Genomic DNA, 17607 nt, shown 5'->3' with positions numbered 1-17607 from the left:
TCTGACACATGTTACGACAGGGACGAACCCTGAAAACGCTATGGTTAGTGCAGTAATGTAAAAGGAATTTCTAGGAGTCAACTTAGACGGCATATCTAGAATAGGCAAATTCACAGCAATGGAAAGCAAACTGGAGGTTACCAGGGGCGGGAGGGAAGGGACAGTGAGGCATCATTGCTGAATGGGTATAGAGTTCCCGCTGGTGATGAAAACGTTTTGGAAACATATAGTGGTGACGGGTGCCCCCTTCTCCGAGGCTTCCCTGGTGTCCATGGTACTGCCTTCATTTTGTTCTCAGTCCTTAAACAATCCCCTTTGGGGCAACTGGAAGCTGGTTTACTGTCTGCATCTGACTCCCCAGCTAGCCTGGAAGGCACCATCTCTGTGCCTGTGTGAAGATGCTGGCACCTTCCTCCCTGTGTTGCCAGCACCTGGCCCAGGGTAGATGGAGAAGATGGTCAACCAACAGCTGTTGGATGGATGAGTGAAGACGGGCAGTGAAGGGTGAGTGGGGATGGAGCTAATGAGGCGAGAAGGGTGAGGGGAGCATCGTAGGACCACGAAGCCCAAAGAGCCTGGAGTGTAAAATTCCTGTCTACATCGAGGCTGGAGAAGTAGGCAGGGCCTCACACAACCTGATTCACGCTTTTAAAAGAGTATTCTTGCTGCAGAGTGGAGAACAGACTAGAAAAAAGAACAGTCAAGGAGTCAAGACCGCAGGTTTGACTGGCCTAGCAGGTAATGAGCTTCTCGTGGCTGGGGGTATTCAAGCAGAGACGGCATGGTGGGGATGCCAGCAAGGAGAGTCCGGTGCTGATGGGAAGAAGGCAGACTAGCCTTGAGGCCCTACACCCCCCCGACCCTGCCCCACCACCGTGAGGAGGCCTACAGTCTCGCCCCACTCTGCACACCTGGCCTGGAGCCCACGCACGCGAATCCGTGGTAGGAGGCGAAGGCGTTGACAGGAGAGGCTGGTGCAGAGGCCTCGGTGCAGGGTGAGCAGGGCCTGGGCGCGCTGCTGGGCCCGGTGCCGCTCCAGCTGCTGCCAGCCCAGCTCCCGCAGTAGCACCTGGGGGCAGAGGTTTGGGCTGGGGGCAGACCAGGTGGCTGGAGACCACCCTGCCCTTCTCCCGAGGCCTCAGCCTCCTCCTTTCTGCCAAACTATTGATTCTACTGGGGTGCCCGGGACACCTGGCCCACTCCATCTCCCTACCACCCAGAAGGACCACCAAATCATGAGTTGGTCCCAAAATGTTCTTCCCACTTTCCAGCCATACCTGCTGCTTCCCTGCTCATACACACCACCCACCTGGGTGGCTCCCAAGTGACAGAGGGGCGACTCAGCCCCAAACACCTGGTTCAGGATGGCGCCACATCTTTCCCGGTCAGAGAGCTCTTCCTGTCCCTCTGTCCCCAGGGCCCGGAACCTGCCCCAAGGACAGAGAACCTTGCGGAGGTCGGAACAAGCACAGCGGGGACCTCCCTCCATGCTCATTTGACCCCTGAATCCCTCGGGGTCTATTCAGTCTATAAGTAATTCAACAATGATTTGGAAAGCACCTACTATGTGCCAGGCACTAAGGAGAGTTTTGCTGAGAGGACAATGCACAGAGCCGTGGAGAGGTGTGCGGGTGACGAACAGTGAAAGGAGACACAGATGGCGGGAGAGAAGGAGAGACAGAGAGAAAGGAAGGAGGGCGGGTTGGACGTCAGGCCCAGGGTCCCTGGGAAGGTGTGTCCATCCCCCGCTCCCGAAAAAGCCCCAGGTCCGCCAGCCACTCCAGGGGGCCTTCCTAGTGAGCCCTGCGCCCCGGGGCTGCCCGCATCCTGGGCCCCTACCTGGCCAGGAAGGCCTGGAAAGGCACGCGAACGGGGAAGTTGGCGCTGCGGGTACACACGGCCTCCAGGATGCCCCCCTGGCGCAGTTGCTCTGCCACGTGACCCACATCAAAGAGGCCCGGAAGCTGTGGCCACGGGGCAGAGCCAAGGAGAGCTGAACTGAGGGGCTCAGAGCTGTGGGGAAGGTGGGGCAGGGCCGAGGAGGGCTGAGGGGGCGGGCAGGGGTGGGAGGGCTCTGGCGCCAGGTGTTGGGAGAGCTCACCTTTCCCGGGTTGGGGTTGAGGCACTGGATGAAACGGACATGGCTCCTGGTGGGTGGAAGGGGCGGTCACTTGAGCACAGACTGGCCCCTCCATTCAAACTCCCTGGGGTTGAGTGTGGGGGGCCCTATTCTCACCTGCCCAGCCGGGCTAGGAGGTCCCCCAGGGAATGCTGGAAGCGAGAGGTCAGCGTGGGTTTGCCTGGTCCGTCCCCAGACTCGGGCTCTGCTTCCTGGAACAGGCTACCCACCAGCTGTGGGGTGAGAGGGGGCCAAGCCAGCTCACCTGGGCCTGTCCAGCCTGCCCCTCACCCCGACCCCCAGGGAGCCAGGGTGGGCCGGCCAAAGGTTCAGGTTGCCAGGGGCTTGAAGACCAGCTCCTTGGGCAAGGCTGTCAGGGTGGAGAGGGCAGAATGGGGGGACAGGGCGGCCGGCAGGGGCACCTGGAGCTGGCTCTGGGCAAGCATTTCCACCACAGCAGGGTCAAGATGATCCTGGTTTCTGTTTAAAAACTTGTGAACCTGCAAGAGATAATGTGGGGGTGGGGGGAGGGGAAGCCAAGGAGAGAAGGCTGGGTGTGGAAGTCAGTCCCTTTGCAAAATAATCCAGCCTCTCCCCTCTGAGTTATAAGGCCACCTTTGACACAACACTGTAAATCAACTACACTTCATTTAAAAAAATGTTTTATAAAGGCCCCCTTTGAAGTTGGACTTATCTCACACCACGTACCAAAATTAACTCAAAATGAATGGATCAAAGACCCAGATGTAAGACCTGAAACTATAAAACTCTTAGAAGAAAACAAAGGGAGAAAGCTTCATGACATTGGACTTGGCAATGATTTCCTGAATATGACACTAAAAGCACAGGCAACAAAGGAAAAATAGATAAACTGGATTTCATTAAAATGAAAAACTTTTGTGTATCAAAATACAGTACTAAGAGGGTGAAAAGACAGCCTACAAAATGGGAGAAAATATCACATATAGTGGGTTAATATGCAGGTTATGTAAAGAACTCCTACAACTTAACAACAACAAAAAAATAAAACAACTCAATTCAGGACTTCCCTGGTGGCACAGTGGTTAAGGATCCGCCTGCCAATGCAGGGGGCACTGGTTCAATCCCTGATCCAGGAAGACCCCACATGCCGCGTAGCAACTAAGCCCATGCACCACAACTACTGAGCCCACATGCCACAACTACTGAAGCCCACACACCTAGAGCCCGTGCTCCGCAACAAGAGAAGCCACCACAATGAGAAGGCTGTGCACCGCAATGAAGAGTAGCCCCCTGCTCGCTGCAACTAGAGAAAGCCTGCGTGTGGCAACGAAGACCCAAGGCAGCCGAAAATAAATAAATAAACCCCAAACCAACTCAATTCAAAAATGGGCAAAGGACTTGAATAGATATTTCTCCAAAGAAGATACACAAATGGCCAAGAAGCACATGAAAAGATGCTTGACATCGTTAGTCATTAGAGAAATGCAAATCAAAACCACAATGAAAAAAAAACCCAGGGCTTCCCTGGTGGCGCAGTGGTTGAGAGTCCGCCTGCCGATGCAGGGGACACCGGTTCGTGCCCCGGTCTGGGAGGATCCCACATGTCGCGGAGCGGCTGGGCCCGTGAGCCATGGCCGCTGAGCCTGCGCGTCCGGAGCCTGTGCTCCGCAACGGGAGAGGCCGCAACAGTGAGAGGCCCGCATATCGCAAAAAAAAAACAAAAAAAAACCCAATGAGATACCACTTCACACCCACTAGGATGACTATAATTTTCAAAAATGGAAAATAACAAGTATTTGCAAGGATGTAGAAAAACTGGAACCCCCAATACATTGCTGGTGGGACTATAAAATGGTGCAATCACTGAGGAATAGTTTGGTGGCTCGTCAAAAAGGTAAACATAGCATTACCATATGACCCAGCAAACCTACTCTTAGGCAGATACCCAAAAGAATTGAAAGCGGCGACTCAAACAGTTACTTGTACACCCATGTTCACAGCAGCGTTATTCACAATAGCCAAAAAGGTGGAAACAATTCATGTCCATCAGCAGATGAATGGATAAACAAAATGTGGTCTATCCATACAACGGAATATTATTCAGCCATAAAAAGGAAGGAAATTCTGACACAGGCTACAACATGGATGAACCTTGGAAGCATTATGCTTAATGCAATGAGTCAGACACATAAGGATTTTGTGTGTGTGTGTGCTTTGATTCCACTTACATAAGAATAGGCAAATTTATAGATACAGAAAGTAGATTAGATATTGCCAGAGTCTGAGGAAGGGGGAATTGCAGCTTAAGGTTTAATGGGTAAGTTGTTTCTGTTTGGGATAATGAAAACGTACTGGAAATGGATAGCAGTGATGGTTACACAACATTGTGAATGTAAAGACACTGAAATGTACACTTAAAAATGGTTAGAATGGGAAATTTTATGTTGTGTATACTTTACCACATTTTTTTAAAGGCCGCCTTTGTCACATACCCAGTTCTTTGTTACACTTTTGGGTCTGTTTATTGGGTTTTCACTTCTGTCTCATTGATGGGTCTGCTCCTTATCAATACCATACTCTTTTAATTGCTAGAGCTTTAAAATATGTTTTAATACCTGATAGAGCAAATTCCTCCATAATCATTTGCTTTTTATATCTTATTAGCTATTCTTATGCATTTATTTTCCATATAATACTTCAGAATAATTTTGTTAAAATCCACCTCTCCTTCTCTCATAAAAGCCCCATTGGAGTATTGTCTGGAATTACATGACTTTTCTAGATTAACTGGGAAAGAGTGAACATTATAGGGCTCCCCAACAGGAATGTGGCTTTTCCCTCCATTTTTAAGTCTTCTTTTGTGACCTTCAATACAATTTTATAGTTTTCTTTAGTCAATCTCCTTCTGTTTCTTCCTTTTTTCTTTTAGATGTGATTTTTTTTTGAGGTATAATTGACATATACTCCTTGTGTTTCACGTGTGGATAACTCCTGTGTAGTTTGTATGTTTTCTTCTACAACCAGAGCATGTCACCTCCTCCAGGAAGCCTTACCTGACTTGCCCCACCCCAAACCAGTCACCTGGTCCTAGCCTTTAAACCAGGCCCCCTCCCCTCAGCAGCTCTCCTCCTGGGTAGGTGTGCAGTAATCATGAAACTCATAAAGGGGAGAGGAGAATCCCTTCAGTGAGCACCTAGTATCTGCCAGGCACCTGACCCGCCATTTCCATGTAATTGCATTAATCCTCAGGACAATGCTATAGGCTGGACTCCCATTCCCCTTTTACAGATGAGGAAATGGAGGCTCAGAAGGAGAAGTAGACTGCCTGAGGTTATCAGAGCCAGGTCCCATGCATACACTCTGCCCCTCTTGGACTGGAGGGTCCCAAGGCCTTGACCCTCCCCACCCCATAATGCCCACCCAGAACTCAGTAAGTCATGCACTAGGTGAGACCAAGGGGCCAGGTGGGGACAGATGGCCAAGCCTTGGAAGGGGCCTCCCCACACCTACCCCTCTCACCCGTCAGGTGACTCCCCAGGGTCACATTGCCCTCACTGATTCACCCTGATACCTGGTAGGTGACGGTCCCAGCGTAATGCCGCACGGTGAAGATGGGAAGGGGCAGCTGGGGCTTGGTGTAATGCGGGTGGTCGCCGTGGTGGTAGTGGCACTTCTGCAGGAAGGTGTGGTCCGTGGCCTGAGGAGAGGAAGAGCTTCTCAGGCCTTTGCAGGTGCCATTCCCCTGCTGTGACTGTGCTTCCCTCCCCTGCCCCCGAAAACCACGTGCACTGAACAGAAGGTGAGCTTTGGTTTTGGTCCCCAAACTTCTTTTTCAGGAAGAGTCACTCCACATCTGAGTCCTTATAAAGGGCACAGCTTCTATCCCAGGGACTATTTTGAACAATTGGTTCCCACTTAAGAAAAAACACAGTAGCCTTGTATACCTCAGTCAATAAGACTTGGCGGCTTAGGGGACCCTTGATGAAATCATTTAAAAGAAATGGGGCTAGGGGAACTTTAAGGCAGATTTAGCAATCACTCCTGGGAGTCTGGTCTCACAGTTACATGTGTTTCTGAACAAGTCTTTCAAAGATACTTTTAAAAAGCCATCCGGTAAGAGATTATTTTATAGTGCTGAGGAACTTATAACAACAGATACTTGGGGAAACCCTCACAAGCCCCTCATGGGGCCTGCACAGTCCCCACCACCCTGCCCCTCAGGCACAATTTTCCCCCTTCTGCAGGAGGACTCTTGGAGAAGTCAGGAATCTCACTCAGGATCACCCAGAGACAGGATTTGAAGCCAGTCTGGCCACTGCTTTCCCAAGCTGCGCTGAGGGCCTGTGGGCAGGGTCCCAGGACCTCAGCTCTTTATTGTTACCCTGGGAGTTCCTGCTGGCTCTGGCCTGGCCACCAGGGCCCCCACTCCTTGTCCCCGACACTGAGGGCTCACCTGGGACAGCCATGTCTGGGCATCCAGGATACTCAGGAGGCTGTGGGGCTGGTCTACCAGGAGATCCAGGCAGGACTCCTGTGGAGGCTGGGGGATGGGCACCCAGGGCAACAACTCCCTCCGACACTCCTCCTGGGAACAGCCAGCATTTACTTTACAGAGACCACCCATGTTCATGGGGGGACCTCACCTGAGCCAGAGCAAGGATGGCCCTCCCACTTTACAGATGAGTAAACTGAGCCTCAGAAGGACTGAGGCGGCCCATAGCAAGGGGGCTTTGGGGCAGAGCTCTCGGTGTAGTGCCTTCTCTTTACCAGGGATGGCCTCTGTTCTGGGAAACAGCTGGGTGTCCCCCTGCCACCTCCATGCCCAGCTCCCCATACCTCCTCCTGGGCCAGAAGCATCTGGCTAGAGAAGAGCTGCAGGCGCTCGCTGGCGAGATTGTTGCACAGCTGCTCCAGGCCGTTGACCCGCAGTGCCTGGGGGGGGGGGCGCGTGGGCAGTGAGGTGGGCACCCACACGAGGTGGGGGCACAGGGCAGCGGGTCGGGGGTCTAGCACACAGGCCTGGTTCCCTTCATCCCCCTCCCACAGCTGCCCCCATTCTCCCCAGCACTAGGCGGGAGTGGTGCCCTAGGGCTGATGCTTCCTCCTCCAGGGACAAGACCAAAGATCCTGACACAGCAGGCAGGCCGCCTCAGCCCGGTCCCAGCCTCGATCATGCTTCCTCCCTCCAACAACCCACACCCCTGCCTTCTGCCTTAGCACCGCTGTGAGCCTTCGGGCCTCTGATCATAGCCATCCTGTGGTCTAGAAGACACCTCTTGCTACAGCCTAACTCGCTGGCTCTCAGAATGCCACATCGTCGTAAGCAGAGCTCCAGGCTGCCGCCTCCAAGAAGCCTTCCAGCATCCCTCCTGTTGGAATTACAGGCTCCTTCCTCTGTGCCCCTCAGCACTTTCCTAGTAAGCCCAGCAGAGCCCCCGCTTCGTGTAGCTTTGCACAGTTTTGACATGTTCTAAAATACACACAAGAGCACGCATGTGCGTACATGCGCGCACACACACACACACACACACACACACACACACACACACACACACACACACGGGCAACGGTCATCCCCTCCTCAGAGAGCGGATAGTCACCAAGGGCACACTGGAGAGGAGGAGAGAGCAGAGGACTGGGCACAGTGCCCATCCAAGGACTGAGGTGGGGGCCACCTCCCCTTGCTCTCGCCCCTCCTCCCTGCCTTGAGGAAACAGGATGTTCTGGAAAGGGGTGAAGAGCTTATGAAAAACTCAGTGTGATTTGGGGGATTCCCTCTCTTCCCTCTCCTCTGGGTACACAGCAGGCGAGGCTGACCCATCCGAGGGTCTTTCATTGTCTTAAGGGCTCCTGTGAGACTCAAGGCCAAGCAGGCAGAACTCTCCAGAGCCAACGTCAGGGCTGGACAGGGCAGATGGCTGTACCTATGGAGCACGCAGCTGTCTCGTGGACCATCTTATGGTCAGAAAGGCAAGCAGCGCACGAGCGCCCCCACAAAGGGAAGCTGCTGGGCTCCCCAGAAATAACCAGGATGAGGTGGGCACCCCCTCCTGGGCCCCGCCCCCAGGGGTGACCTCAAAGCCGTAGACATCGACGACAGTGACAGTGACCACGCTGCCTCCCTCCCCGGGGGGTGCCAGCCGCACATTGGTTCTCCTCAGAAGCCAGGTGAAGAGCCGCGAGTACAGGGCCTTGGCCAGGGCATCCCTGTGGGCATGGGGAGTGAGCCTCGTGCAGCAGGGGCCAGGCCTGCTCACAGCTCTCTCCTGTCCCCAGGGCCACCTGGCATTGATGGCACTTTCCACGGGCAGGGATCTCGAGACCCGGCCATAGGGCGTCTCCTGAGGGCAGAGGATGTGCATGTGGTACGTCAGGCCCAAGGTCCACACTAGTGCTCCCCAAGACTTCGGGTGGACTGGTCAGGCCCCCGCCTCCCCAGGACCCCCGAGCTCACCATGACCCTCCTGGTGACAGCCCCCTCCAGGCGCTCGGGCGGCACCCGCAGCAACCGGGCTGCTGTGTGGATCTCAGCCCAGCTGGACACGGCAGCCACCTCCTGTGACTCCCTCTGGACAGGCGGGAGGGGGCAGGGAGAGCTCTGCTTGTGGACTGGCTGCTTCCCATGGGGCAGGGGCAGGGCCTTGCTTTGCCTGGCAAGGTGCCCTGTTACCCAAAGGTAGATCTGGGCAGGTAGGAGCTGGCTCCGGAGTCTGAGGGCCTGAGCGTGAATCCTGACTTTACCTCTCCACTAACTGGCGGCCCTGACAAGTCTCTTTCCTTCTCCGAGTCTCCACTGTCTTATTGTTAAAGGCGAAACAACAATTTTTATGTTATGGTGTTCTCAGGAGCAATGAATTAGAAAATATATGCAGGGAATTCCTCAGCGGTCCAGCGGTTATAGGACTCGGCACATTCACTGCCGGGGGCCTGGGTTCAATCCCTGGTCAGGGAACTAAGATCCCGCAAGCTGTGCGGTGTGGCCAAAAGAAAAAAAAAAAAGAAAAGAAAATATATGTAGAGTGATCTACACAGTGCCAGGTACATAATAGCTGCTCGATTAATGCCAAGCATCCTCCTTAGGGTGGCAGTTTAGTGGGACAGGATCGGTATAGATGCAGAAGACCCTGGTTTCAGTTTTCTCATCTGTACGATGGGAGTTCATCTGCTTCCTGGGGCAGTGGTGAGGCCCTGATGGTGGCCCGGGGCCTTACTGTCTCCTACACACAAGTGTTTGGCATTGTTATTTCTGCCCTCGTGATGATGCAAACAAGCCACCACCAATCCAGTGTCTCAGAGGGAGCTCACCTCTGAAGAGGAGAAGCAGATGTTGCCCAGCTGCAGGACAGAGGCCAGCACAGCCCAGACGGCAGTCAACTCCTCGGTGCACAAGCCCAGCACCTGCAGGGCCTTCACCAGTCCTGTGAAGTCCTGGGCATCCTCCTTGCCCCGGAGCCTGCAGGCCCGGCCCTGCAGAGCACAGCAGGGGTGAGGGGTGAGGAGTCTGGCCACCCACAGCTTCCCTCTCCTCAGACCCTCCCCTGGGCAGGCCCCGTTGTCCAGCACCGAGGGGGCCTTCCCCGACCTGGTTGAGGTAGTAGTAGGTCTCCGGCCCCTGTAGGGAGAGCCGTTCCCGTTCCATGGGGTCCAGCCCCGCCAGCAGCTCATAAAAAACATGGAAGCTCCGCTCAGCCTGGGCCTCAGGGGAGAAGGACTGGCTTAGGGGGAGCAACGGCCTGGTCCTGTGCCCCAGGGGAGCAAGGACAAGTCCTGGGGAAGGCAGGCTTGGGAGCTGAGGGACCACAGCCGCTCACAGCGGCCCCTCCCTCTCTCCCACTCTGGGAGCAGCGGGCCAGGTCATACCTGAAACACCACCCTCGAGGTCTCAAGCAGATAATGTGACACAGAGGCTCCCAGGATGACCCCTCTGTGGACACAGGACACTGAGTGAGGGACCCACCGTGGGCTGGACCCAAGGGCAGCAGTCTCAGCTTCCCAGTAAGGGAAACTGATCATGGGTGACCCTGCCCACCTGGACCCCCGTCACTCACTGCTTCAGGCAGAGGCCTAAGACCTGGCCAAAGCGGCTGGCGTTGGCGTTGAGGACTGTCTTGGCGTGGCCAAAGCTGCTGAGCACGGACAGCACGTGGTCCAGCTGGATGGGGGAGGGGCATTCAAGTACCCCTGGGAGCAGCAGTGGTGCCCACCGATCAGGCATCCCGGCCGAGGACACTATGTCCCTGGCAGCTCTGTTGGTCCACGGAGGGGTCAGTCACCCCAGCCCTCCCTGCCCCCGCAGTAGGCAATGCCTCGGGCTGCCCCCGAGGGGAAGCCAGAGGCCTGAAGACCACCCTTCTGGCCCAAAGGAGTAGCATGGTCCCTCTTGGATCCCTGGGAAATGGCGAGCTGCCCCTCACCTGACATCCTCTGTCCCTTGTCTGCCCCTGCTCCAGGCTGCTTAGGAACTGCACAATCTTTCTGGAAGCTTCTGTCTTCCCAGAGCCGCTGTGCCCACTGCAGGAGGGAGAGGCTGGCAGGGTCTCCAGGAAGGGGCACATAGGACAATCCCATTGAGCCCGAAAGTGGGGATATGCCCACCTGGAAGTGATACCTGCCCTAAAGGAGACTCCCAGAAATGCAGAAACATAGACCTGGGGCATAGAGACCAAACAGAAAAAAGTCCCCAAGATGCCTCGTTCAAGGGGCACAGTCTTAGGAAGTCCAGAGCTGTTGCCCAGCAGTGGACCAGACAGGCAGTTTCAAATGCAGACCTCACATCCCCTTCCTCCTGGCCTTCAGTGTGGCCTGAAGGTTCAGCCAAGCAGGGCAGCCACCACTCACCCCAAGAGGATGCAGGTGCCCTGCCCAGTGCTCTGAGACAGGCTATAGGCTGCTGCCACGATGGCAAAGATGTGTCTGGGGGAGGAGGGTGGAAGCAGATGAGAAGGTTACCAGAGATGGGCATCTGGGGCCTCCTGGGCGTAGGCAGGTCGTGCCTGCCATGCCCTGGACCTCAGTCAGTGGGACATGCTGGGGGTGAGCAGAGGGCTGGTGGGGCAAATTCACGTACGGGGTGGCGTTAGGGGTCTTCCTAGGGTGGTAGCTGGCCAGGACCTCAGGTGAGAAGAGAGGCAGGGGCCGACGGGGGTTCAGAGCGAGCAGGAGGGGCCCCCCAAAGGTCTGGGAGGAAAGTGGAAGCTCTCATCAGAACATGGAGGGAGCAGGTGATGCAAATAGAGTGGAGCTCTGATGCCCCCGGCCCCTCCCCGCTCTGCAGGACCCCAGAGAGGGTTCAGCACCCAGCCCAGGGAGGAGAGAGATGGAGGGGAAAGCTCTCCAGGGGTGCCCGGAGGGCCCTCTGATCCCTGAGGAAAGGGAATCCCAGCCCACCATCCCCTCTTGGGTCTCCCGTACATAGATTCGGCCCAGGTAAAACCTCTTCTTGAGGCACAGCAGTACGGAGCTGTCGCACACCGGCCTGTAGGGAAGCAGGGTGGAGAAGCAGGGAGTTGGGGGCAGAAGATCCTGGGTTAGCGCTGCCACTGGCTGCAGAGACACTACCACCAAGTCATGCACCCTCTCCGAGCTGGTCCATAATACAGGGGTCCGGCTGCTAAGCAAATTACCAGCGCCGTGGGCGCTACAAGCGGGACCAGGCTGCTGACCCAGCGGGAAGCTTTGTGCCAATTAGAGAAGGAAGGAGCACCTGATTCTCACCCCTCACCTGCCCCTTCCAACCAGACGACCTTGTGTGGCAAAATCCCACGTAAGGATACAATTCATAAAAGAACGGGGGTAGGATGGGATACGAGTAAGTGTGATCCAGGCATGGCAGGTTTGGGACCGCGCCCGCTCACCGCAGCCGGGCCAGGTCCTCGGTGTCTTCCAGGCCTTCCCCGAGGCTCCTGTCCTCGGCGCCGGGAAAGGGCGGCGCCTCCAGGCCCGGCCCGAGGCTCAGCTCCAGGTCCTTCTCCAGCGCCTCCTCGGTCTCATCCTCCGGCTCCCATCGATCCCTCAGGAACCTGCAGGGGCTCGGGCTCCTCTCCCGCCGCAGGCGGGTCTCCAAGATGAGTCGGGGCAGCAGTGCTTCGGTGCCAAACCCAGGGTCCTCCCGGGGGTCCTCGCCCTGTGCCCAGTGCACCGGAGCCTCGGCTCCCAAGGTCTCCGGCTCCGCTTCGCTGCTGGAGCCTCTCTCGAGTCGGGGCTCGTCGGAGGGAGTCGGGCCGAGAGAGCCGTGGCGGCGCCCGGCCACCCCTTCTCCACTCGCCCAGCGCCCCTCACTGTCCCCTGAAGCCCCCGCACAAGACGAAAAGTGCCCCTCCCCAGCGGGGGCGTCCGCGGACGCTTCCTCTGAGTTCTGGCTGCTCGAGGTCCTCCCTGCCCTGTGGATCCTGGGGAACATGACCGCAAACTTGGGATCTGGAGTCGGGTCCGCGTCCTCAGAAGGGTCGTCGGGGGCTTCACCAGGGCGACCAGCGGCGCTGGGTCCCTGGACCCTTCTCCTCCAGCCCCCGCTTCGCTCACGCCCTCCTCCTCTTGCACCTTCCCCACCCCCTCTCCGACCTGGGTACGCTGACCCCGGGCGGTCGAGGCCTCGGCTCTAACGGCCTCGGGGCCCCTCGGCTCAGCCTCAGGCTGCACCCCACTGTTTCTCGCGTCCCGGGCCCGCCTGGGATCTCGAGAAGCCCGCGAGCTCCGGGGAACGCACGCGCGGCTGCCCTCGAGGGGACTGGAGGCCGCGGCTTTACTGGCCGCGTCAGCCTCTTCGGCCTCAGTGGACCCGCTTGTCGTTCCTGGGGCTGCCCGTAGGCTCCGTCCAGGCCCGGCTCCCTCCAGACTCAAGTCTGTGTCAGTCTCGGAATCCTCGGTTTCTCCCTGGGGCCTCGCCCCCGACGATCCTTCCGGGCTCCGGGGCCCGGCGGGGGGCTTGTCACCGCCTCTGCCGTCGCTGCCCAGGCCGTCGCTGCTCGGGCGTTCTCTCGGCGCCTCCAGCGCTGACTCCGGACCGGTTTGGGTGCTTCCCGAGCCCATGTCCGTTTGCTCCGAGTTGGGCCGCCGCTCTGGGGCCCCACCGCTCTGGCTGCCGCTCTCCAGGGCCTCGCGGGCTTCGCTGTCCGGGCAGGAGCTGGCCCCGTCTCCATCCGACGTGTCCCCATTGAGGCTGCGGGTCTCTTGGCGGCCCCGCTGAACCGAGCGTCCCCGCCCTTTTCCTCCTCTCCTGCGGCGGTCGCGCCCGCGTGTCCTTCCTCCTCCGAGGAGACTCTTCTCCTCCAGGCGCCCCCCACGGCCGTCCCCAGGCTTGTGGTTCTCCTTAGGCCGGCATCCCCGACGCCAAGCGCTGCCTCGTCTCCCCGCAGCCTCCGGTGGCGGCCCAGCCTCTGGCCGTCTGCAGTCGCCGTTCTCCTCTACGGTGGGCTTCCTGCGGCCACCGGGGGTCTCCTGGCCCCCCGCGGTGCAGGGCTCCAAGAGTGGTCTTGCCCCGTGGGCTTTACCGCGGCCCTGTCGGCGCTCCCGGCTGGGCGCGCTGTCGGCGCTGGCCGACCCGGATTCCTGCTCCCCGGAGGTCGGCCTCCCGGGTCCCCCCGGCCGCTGGGGCGTTTTGCCCTTGCTCCTGACCATGGTTTGTTTCCCGGCGTCTCCCTCCTGTTCTCTTCCCTAGGAGCTGGCTGCCCGCAGGTGCCCTCGGCAGCACATCACAGGTTGCGGCTACAGGCTCAATCTACCCGCCCCCTCATCTCCCGCTTTATGCGTGAGCATCAATAATGCAGGTGGCTGCGGGTCCTGACCTCCTCGGCCAACAATAGAGTGGAGGCCACCCAGGAAAGAGGAGCTGCAACTGCGGACAAAGGCCGTGGACAGGGCAACCGTGCCGCCTGGAGTTGCTGCCGGCCAGGTCAGCCTGGCACCACGCCAAATCGAGGGGGCCCATGCTCTGCTCCCGCCTCACCGCTTCTTCAGCAGGGCGTGAGGGGGTGCCAAAAGAACCGTCCTCCTCGTCCTGGGGTCTCTAGGGGAATCCACCCTCCTCCCCTGCATTGGCAGGCGGATTCTTAACCACTGCGCCACCAGGGAAGTCCAGGTTACCTACTTCTTGTATTGCCTTCAAGAGCTATCCACGCACAGAAAAGCAAGTATTCTTTTTCCCTTTGAGCACAGGTGGAAGCTTTTCTAGCTCATGGCTCTCCACTCTGCTTTTTCCAATCTAACAGATTAACTTGGAGATTTCATAATAGTACATAATGATCTTCTTTTTCTTTTCTTTTAACAACTGCATAATAATCCAGCAAATGAACGTGCCATAGTTTAACCAATTCTTTATTGATAGTGTGAAAATTAATCAAGGGAAACCTTACTAAAATGGAGTCCAGAGGCCAGAAGGGGGAGCTCTTACACGCTTACCCCTCCACCTCAATGCAGATCCCGAGGGAAAGAAATGTACTTTGTACTACAGCCAGCTGGAGGAAAAAAGATTTTCTCCTTGCCTGGCACAGCTCAGCCAATGAGAAACTGTCAAACTAAGACAATGAAAAGCCACTGTGCTTCAAATTCCCAATTTCCTCCAATGGTCTTTTTGTTTATAGCAGCCTTTCCCAACTTCCCCTTGTCCTCTATAAAAAAGTTTCCTCTCTGCTTTAGCAGGGTTGCGTGTTACTGGCCATAGTTGCTATCCTGTGTTGTAATTCTTTGCTGCTCTTGAATAAACCTGTTTTCCTGGTAAAATAACTGACTTTTTAAAATTGCTTTAGGCTAACAGACTTTTATGTCTGAAACGGAGGATGCCTTCATCTCAGCTTTTGCTTCAGTTACAAACAACATTGACTCCACCTGTGTCCAAGCAGAATCAATTCCTAGAAGTAGAATTGCTGGGCCATAGGGTATGTGTATTTGTAATTTGGAGTGCTCCAAATTTTCCTCCATGGAGGCTGTATCAATTTACACTCCCACAAACAAGATAGGAGACCACCCATTTTAACATGGCACTGAGGCATGGTGTTACCTAACATTTTTGCCACTCTGAAACATGACAAATCTCAGTGTCTTTTAAATTCATTTCTCTGTGAAAATAAGCAGCTTTCCTCCATCTTACAGCCTTTTTTTTTTTTTTTCCTGAGACCTGTCTTTTCTCATTCTTTACCCCTCTTCGTATCGATGCGGATCTGTTTCTTGACGGTTATACTGTAGTTAAACCCAGGCAGGATTCATGAGCCCTTTTTGGATGGCCCCAGGGCTCCGGGGCACCCAAGATGGAGTCAGATGAGATCTCCAGCCAGGGCCTGTGACCTGCCCCGCAGGGCTCCGTGTGCCCCTGCTGACCACTCACTCTGGCCTCTCCTCACCAGCAGCCCCGCCCAGAACCAGAGTGGGGTAGGCAACATTCCAGATTGTGGCCCTTTCCTTGGTATGCTCTCCAGTTGGCTTGTACCTGCCTTGTACCCACCTCTCTGCACATCTCCTGGAGCCAGCCTCAGACCTGGGTGGAGCAGCTGCAAGCACTCACGTTACCCAGGAGGGCCACTCACAGCCCAGAGGCCTGGTCTGAGCAAGGAGTTGAAAGTGACTTGGCCTTTGCCGAGGAAGCAGCCTTCTAGTGAAGGAAGCAGCTGTCCCAAAGGAACACAAGCTCATGGGTAACGTCAGTCGCCGTGTAGCTCATAAAACTGGTGTCTTTGTGAAAGTCTGTAAGCTGTGCTTCCCCGCCACTAATACTGACCAAGGCAAAGGGCGATGAGACTCATAGGGCTTGTTTCACCTGCAGAAAGCAGGAAGTGGGGTGATGTACTCGCACCGTGGATGATTACACAGCATTGTCAGCAACACACGTGGGTTATTTCACAAACGTAATGGCGAGTGAAGAAGCCAGAAAGAGTTATAGAGTCACTGTATGATTCCATTGACATAAAGTACGAAAAGAGCAAACTGAGCTATTTATAGAGTGGTGCCTGGGGTGGGGGGTGGGAGGTTGGTAGTGACTAGAAGGGTCACAAGGGAGCCTGTTCAGTTGGTGGAGGTTTATCGGGTTGTACTCCTATGACTTGTGCTATTCTGTATGCGTTTTATAATTTAAAAGGTAACGCAGAGAAAGAGCTCACTGTTTTGCCCTGGACTAATAATAATGATGACGATGATGATGTGCTAGGTACCGTTCTAAGTACTACACTTAATTTTTTTTTTTTTCTTTTGGCCACGCCCTGTGGCCTGTGGGATCTTAGTTCCCCAGCCAGGGATTGAACCCAGGCCCTCAGCAGTGAAAGCACGGAGTCCTAACCACTGGACCGCCAGGGAGTTCCCTGAATTCACTTAATTCTTGAAAACACTCTAGGAGGTTGGTGCTCTAAGGATTCCCATTTTATGGATGAGACCGAGGCACACAGCTGAGTGTCAGAACTGGAATGCCAGGAATTCCCTGGCGGGCCAGTGCTTAGGACTCTGTGCTTTCACTGCTGAGGGCCTGGGTTCAATCCCTGGTCGGGGAACTAAGATCCCACAAGCTGCACAGTGCGGCCAAAAATAAATATATTATTATATATATATAAAAAAGAAGTGGGATGCCCACTCAGGCAGTCTGGCTCCCAAGACCTGGCAAAAGAACATGTGTGAGGAGCTACCATCAGCTACACACAGAACTTCCATTTGTCCAGCCCATTACAATGTGTCCTGTGAGCTCTGGGGGCAGAGGGAGAGCTCCACACCTGTCTCTAATCTCCTACCTTCTCCCCTGCCCTCCTCTCCCTCTGGTTGATCCAGGACAGAGCTCGGATCTCACTCAGCTCCGTGGGCGTGGCCACTTCTGATCCTCTGAGTCTCAGTTCTCTTGCCAAGCTTCATTTCATTCAAACCCCCCAAAACCCTAGGAAGGAGATATGGTCTCATTTCACAGATGGGGAAACGGCTCTGAGAGGGTAAGTGGCTTAAAGACACACAGCCAGTAAGTGAGAAATTGGGGACCCAATTCAAGGGTCCCGCTATTCTTTTTCTTTAATTAATTAATTAATTTATTGGCTGCATTGGGTCTTCGTTGCTGCACGCGGGCTTTCTCTAGTGGCTAGCGGGGGCTACTTTCCGTTGCGGTGCGCGGGCTTCTCATTGTCGTGGCTTCTCTTGGTGCAGAGCATGGGCTGTAGGCACGCAGGCTTCAGTAGTTGTGGCATGTGGGCTCACTAGTTTTGGCTCGCGGGCTCTAGAGCACAGGCTCACTAGTTGTGGTGCATGGGCTCAGTTGCTCCACGGCATGTGGGATCTTCCCGAACCAGGGCTCAAACCCATGTCTCCTGCATTGGCAGGTGGATTCTTAACCACTGCGCCACCAGGGAAGCCCGGGTCCTGCTATTCTGCTCCATGACACTTCTGCTGAGAATTGGCTTCAGAACCAGACAGGCTTGGTCCCTCCCCTGTCCCACTTCCTGGCTGTGTGATTTCCAACAATCTCCGGGGAACTCCCCTGGACAAACCTGATAGCAGGGCAGAGGGGCCCCAGCCCCAAGCCCAGTTCTCCCCTTTGCCTCCTCCTT

At 55.8% G+C, this 17607-nt stretch overlaps 1 protein-coding gene across 1 annotated transcript in view; it reads right to left on the bottom strand.

Moving 5' to 3' along the window:
* The window catches only part of MYO15B (myosin XVB), a 32153-nt gene extending 18436 nt beyond the window's left edge, over nucleotides 1–13717 (bottom strand). The window contains 21 exon segments of the mRNA XM_024760611.1: nucleotides 912–1069; nucleotides 1310–1427; nucleotides 1840–1964; nucleotides 2102–2147; nucleotides 2237–2352; nucleotides 2542–2619; nucleotides 5673–5798; nucleotides 6555–6686; nucleotides 6938–7033; nucleotides 8176–8308; nucleotides 8384–8442; nucleotides 8556–8669; nucleotides 9407–9568; nucleotides 9962–10025; nucleotides 10150–10253; nucleotides 10516–10638; nucleotides 10936–11014; nucleotides 11169–11278; nucleotides 11513–11576; nucleotides 11956–12556; nucleotides 12676–13717. Of these exon segments, the coding sequence (XP_024616379.1) occupies nucleotides 912–1069; nucleotides 1310–1427; nucleotides 1840–1964; nucleotides 2102–2147; nucleotides 2237–2352; nucleotides 2542–2619; nucleotides 5673–5798; nucleotides 6555–6686; nucleotides 6938–7033; nucleotides 8176–8308; nucleotides 8384–8442; nucleotides 8556–8669; nucleotides 9407–9568; nucleotides 9962–10025; nucleotides 10150–10253; nucleotides 10516–10638; nucleotides 10936–11014; nucleotides 11169–11278; nucleotides 11513–11576; nucleotides 11956–12556; nucleotides 12676–13717 (3650 nt within the window).
* Nucleotides 13718–17607: the final 3890 nt, after the last annotated feature.

This window comes from Neophocaena asiaeorientalis, unplaced genomic scaffold (genome assembly GCF_003031525.2).
Source record: "Neophocaena asiaeorientalis asiaeorientalis breed wild unplaced genomic scaffold, Neophocaena_asiaeorientalis_V1.1 scaffold30, whole genome shotgun sequence".
In the NCBI taxonomy this organism is placed as follows: Eukaryota; Metazoa; Chordata; class Mammalia; order Artiodactyla; family Phocoenidae; genus Neophocaena; species Neophocaena asiaeorientalis.
The sequence above is the reverse complement of the archived record's forward strand: the minus strand, read 5'-3'. Positions and strand labels throughout refer to the sequence as shown.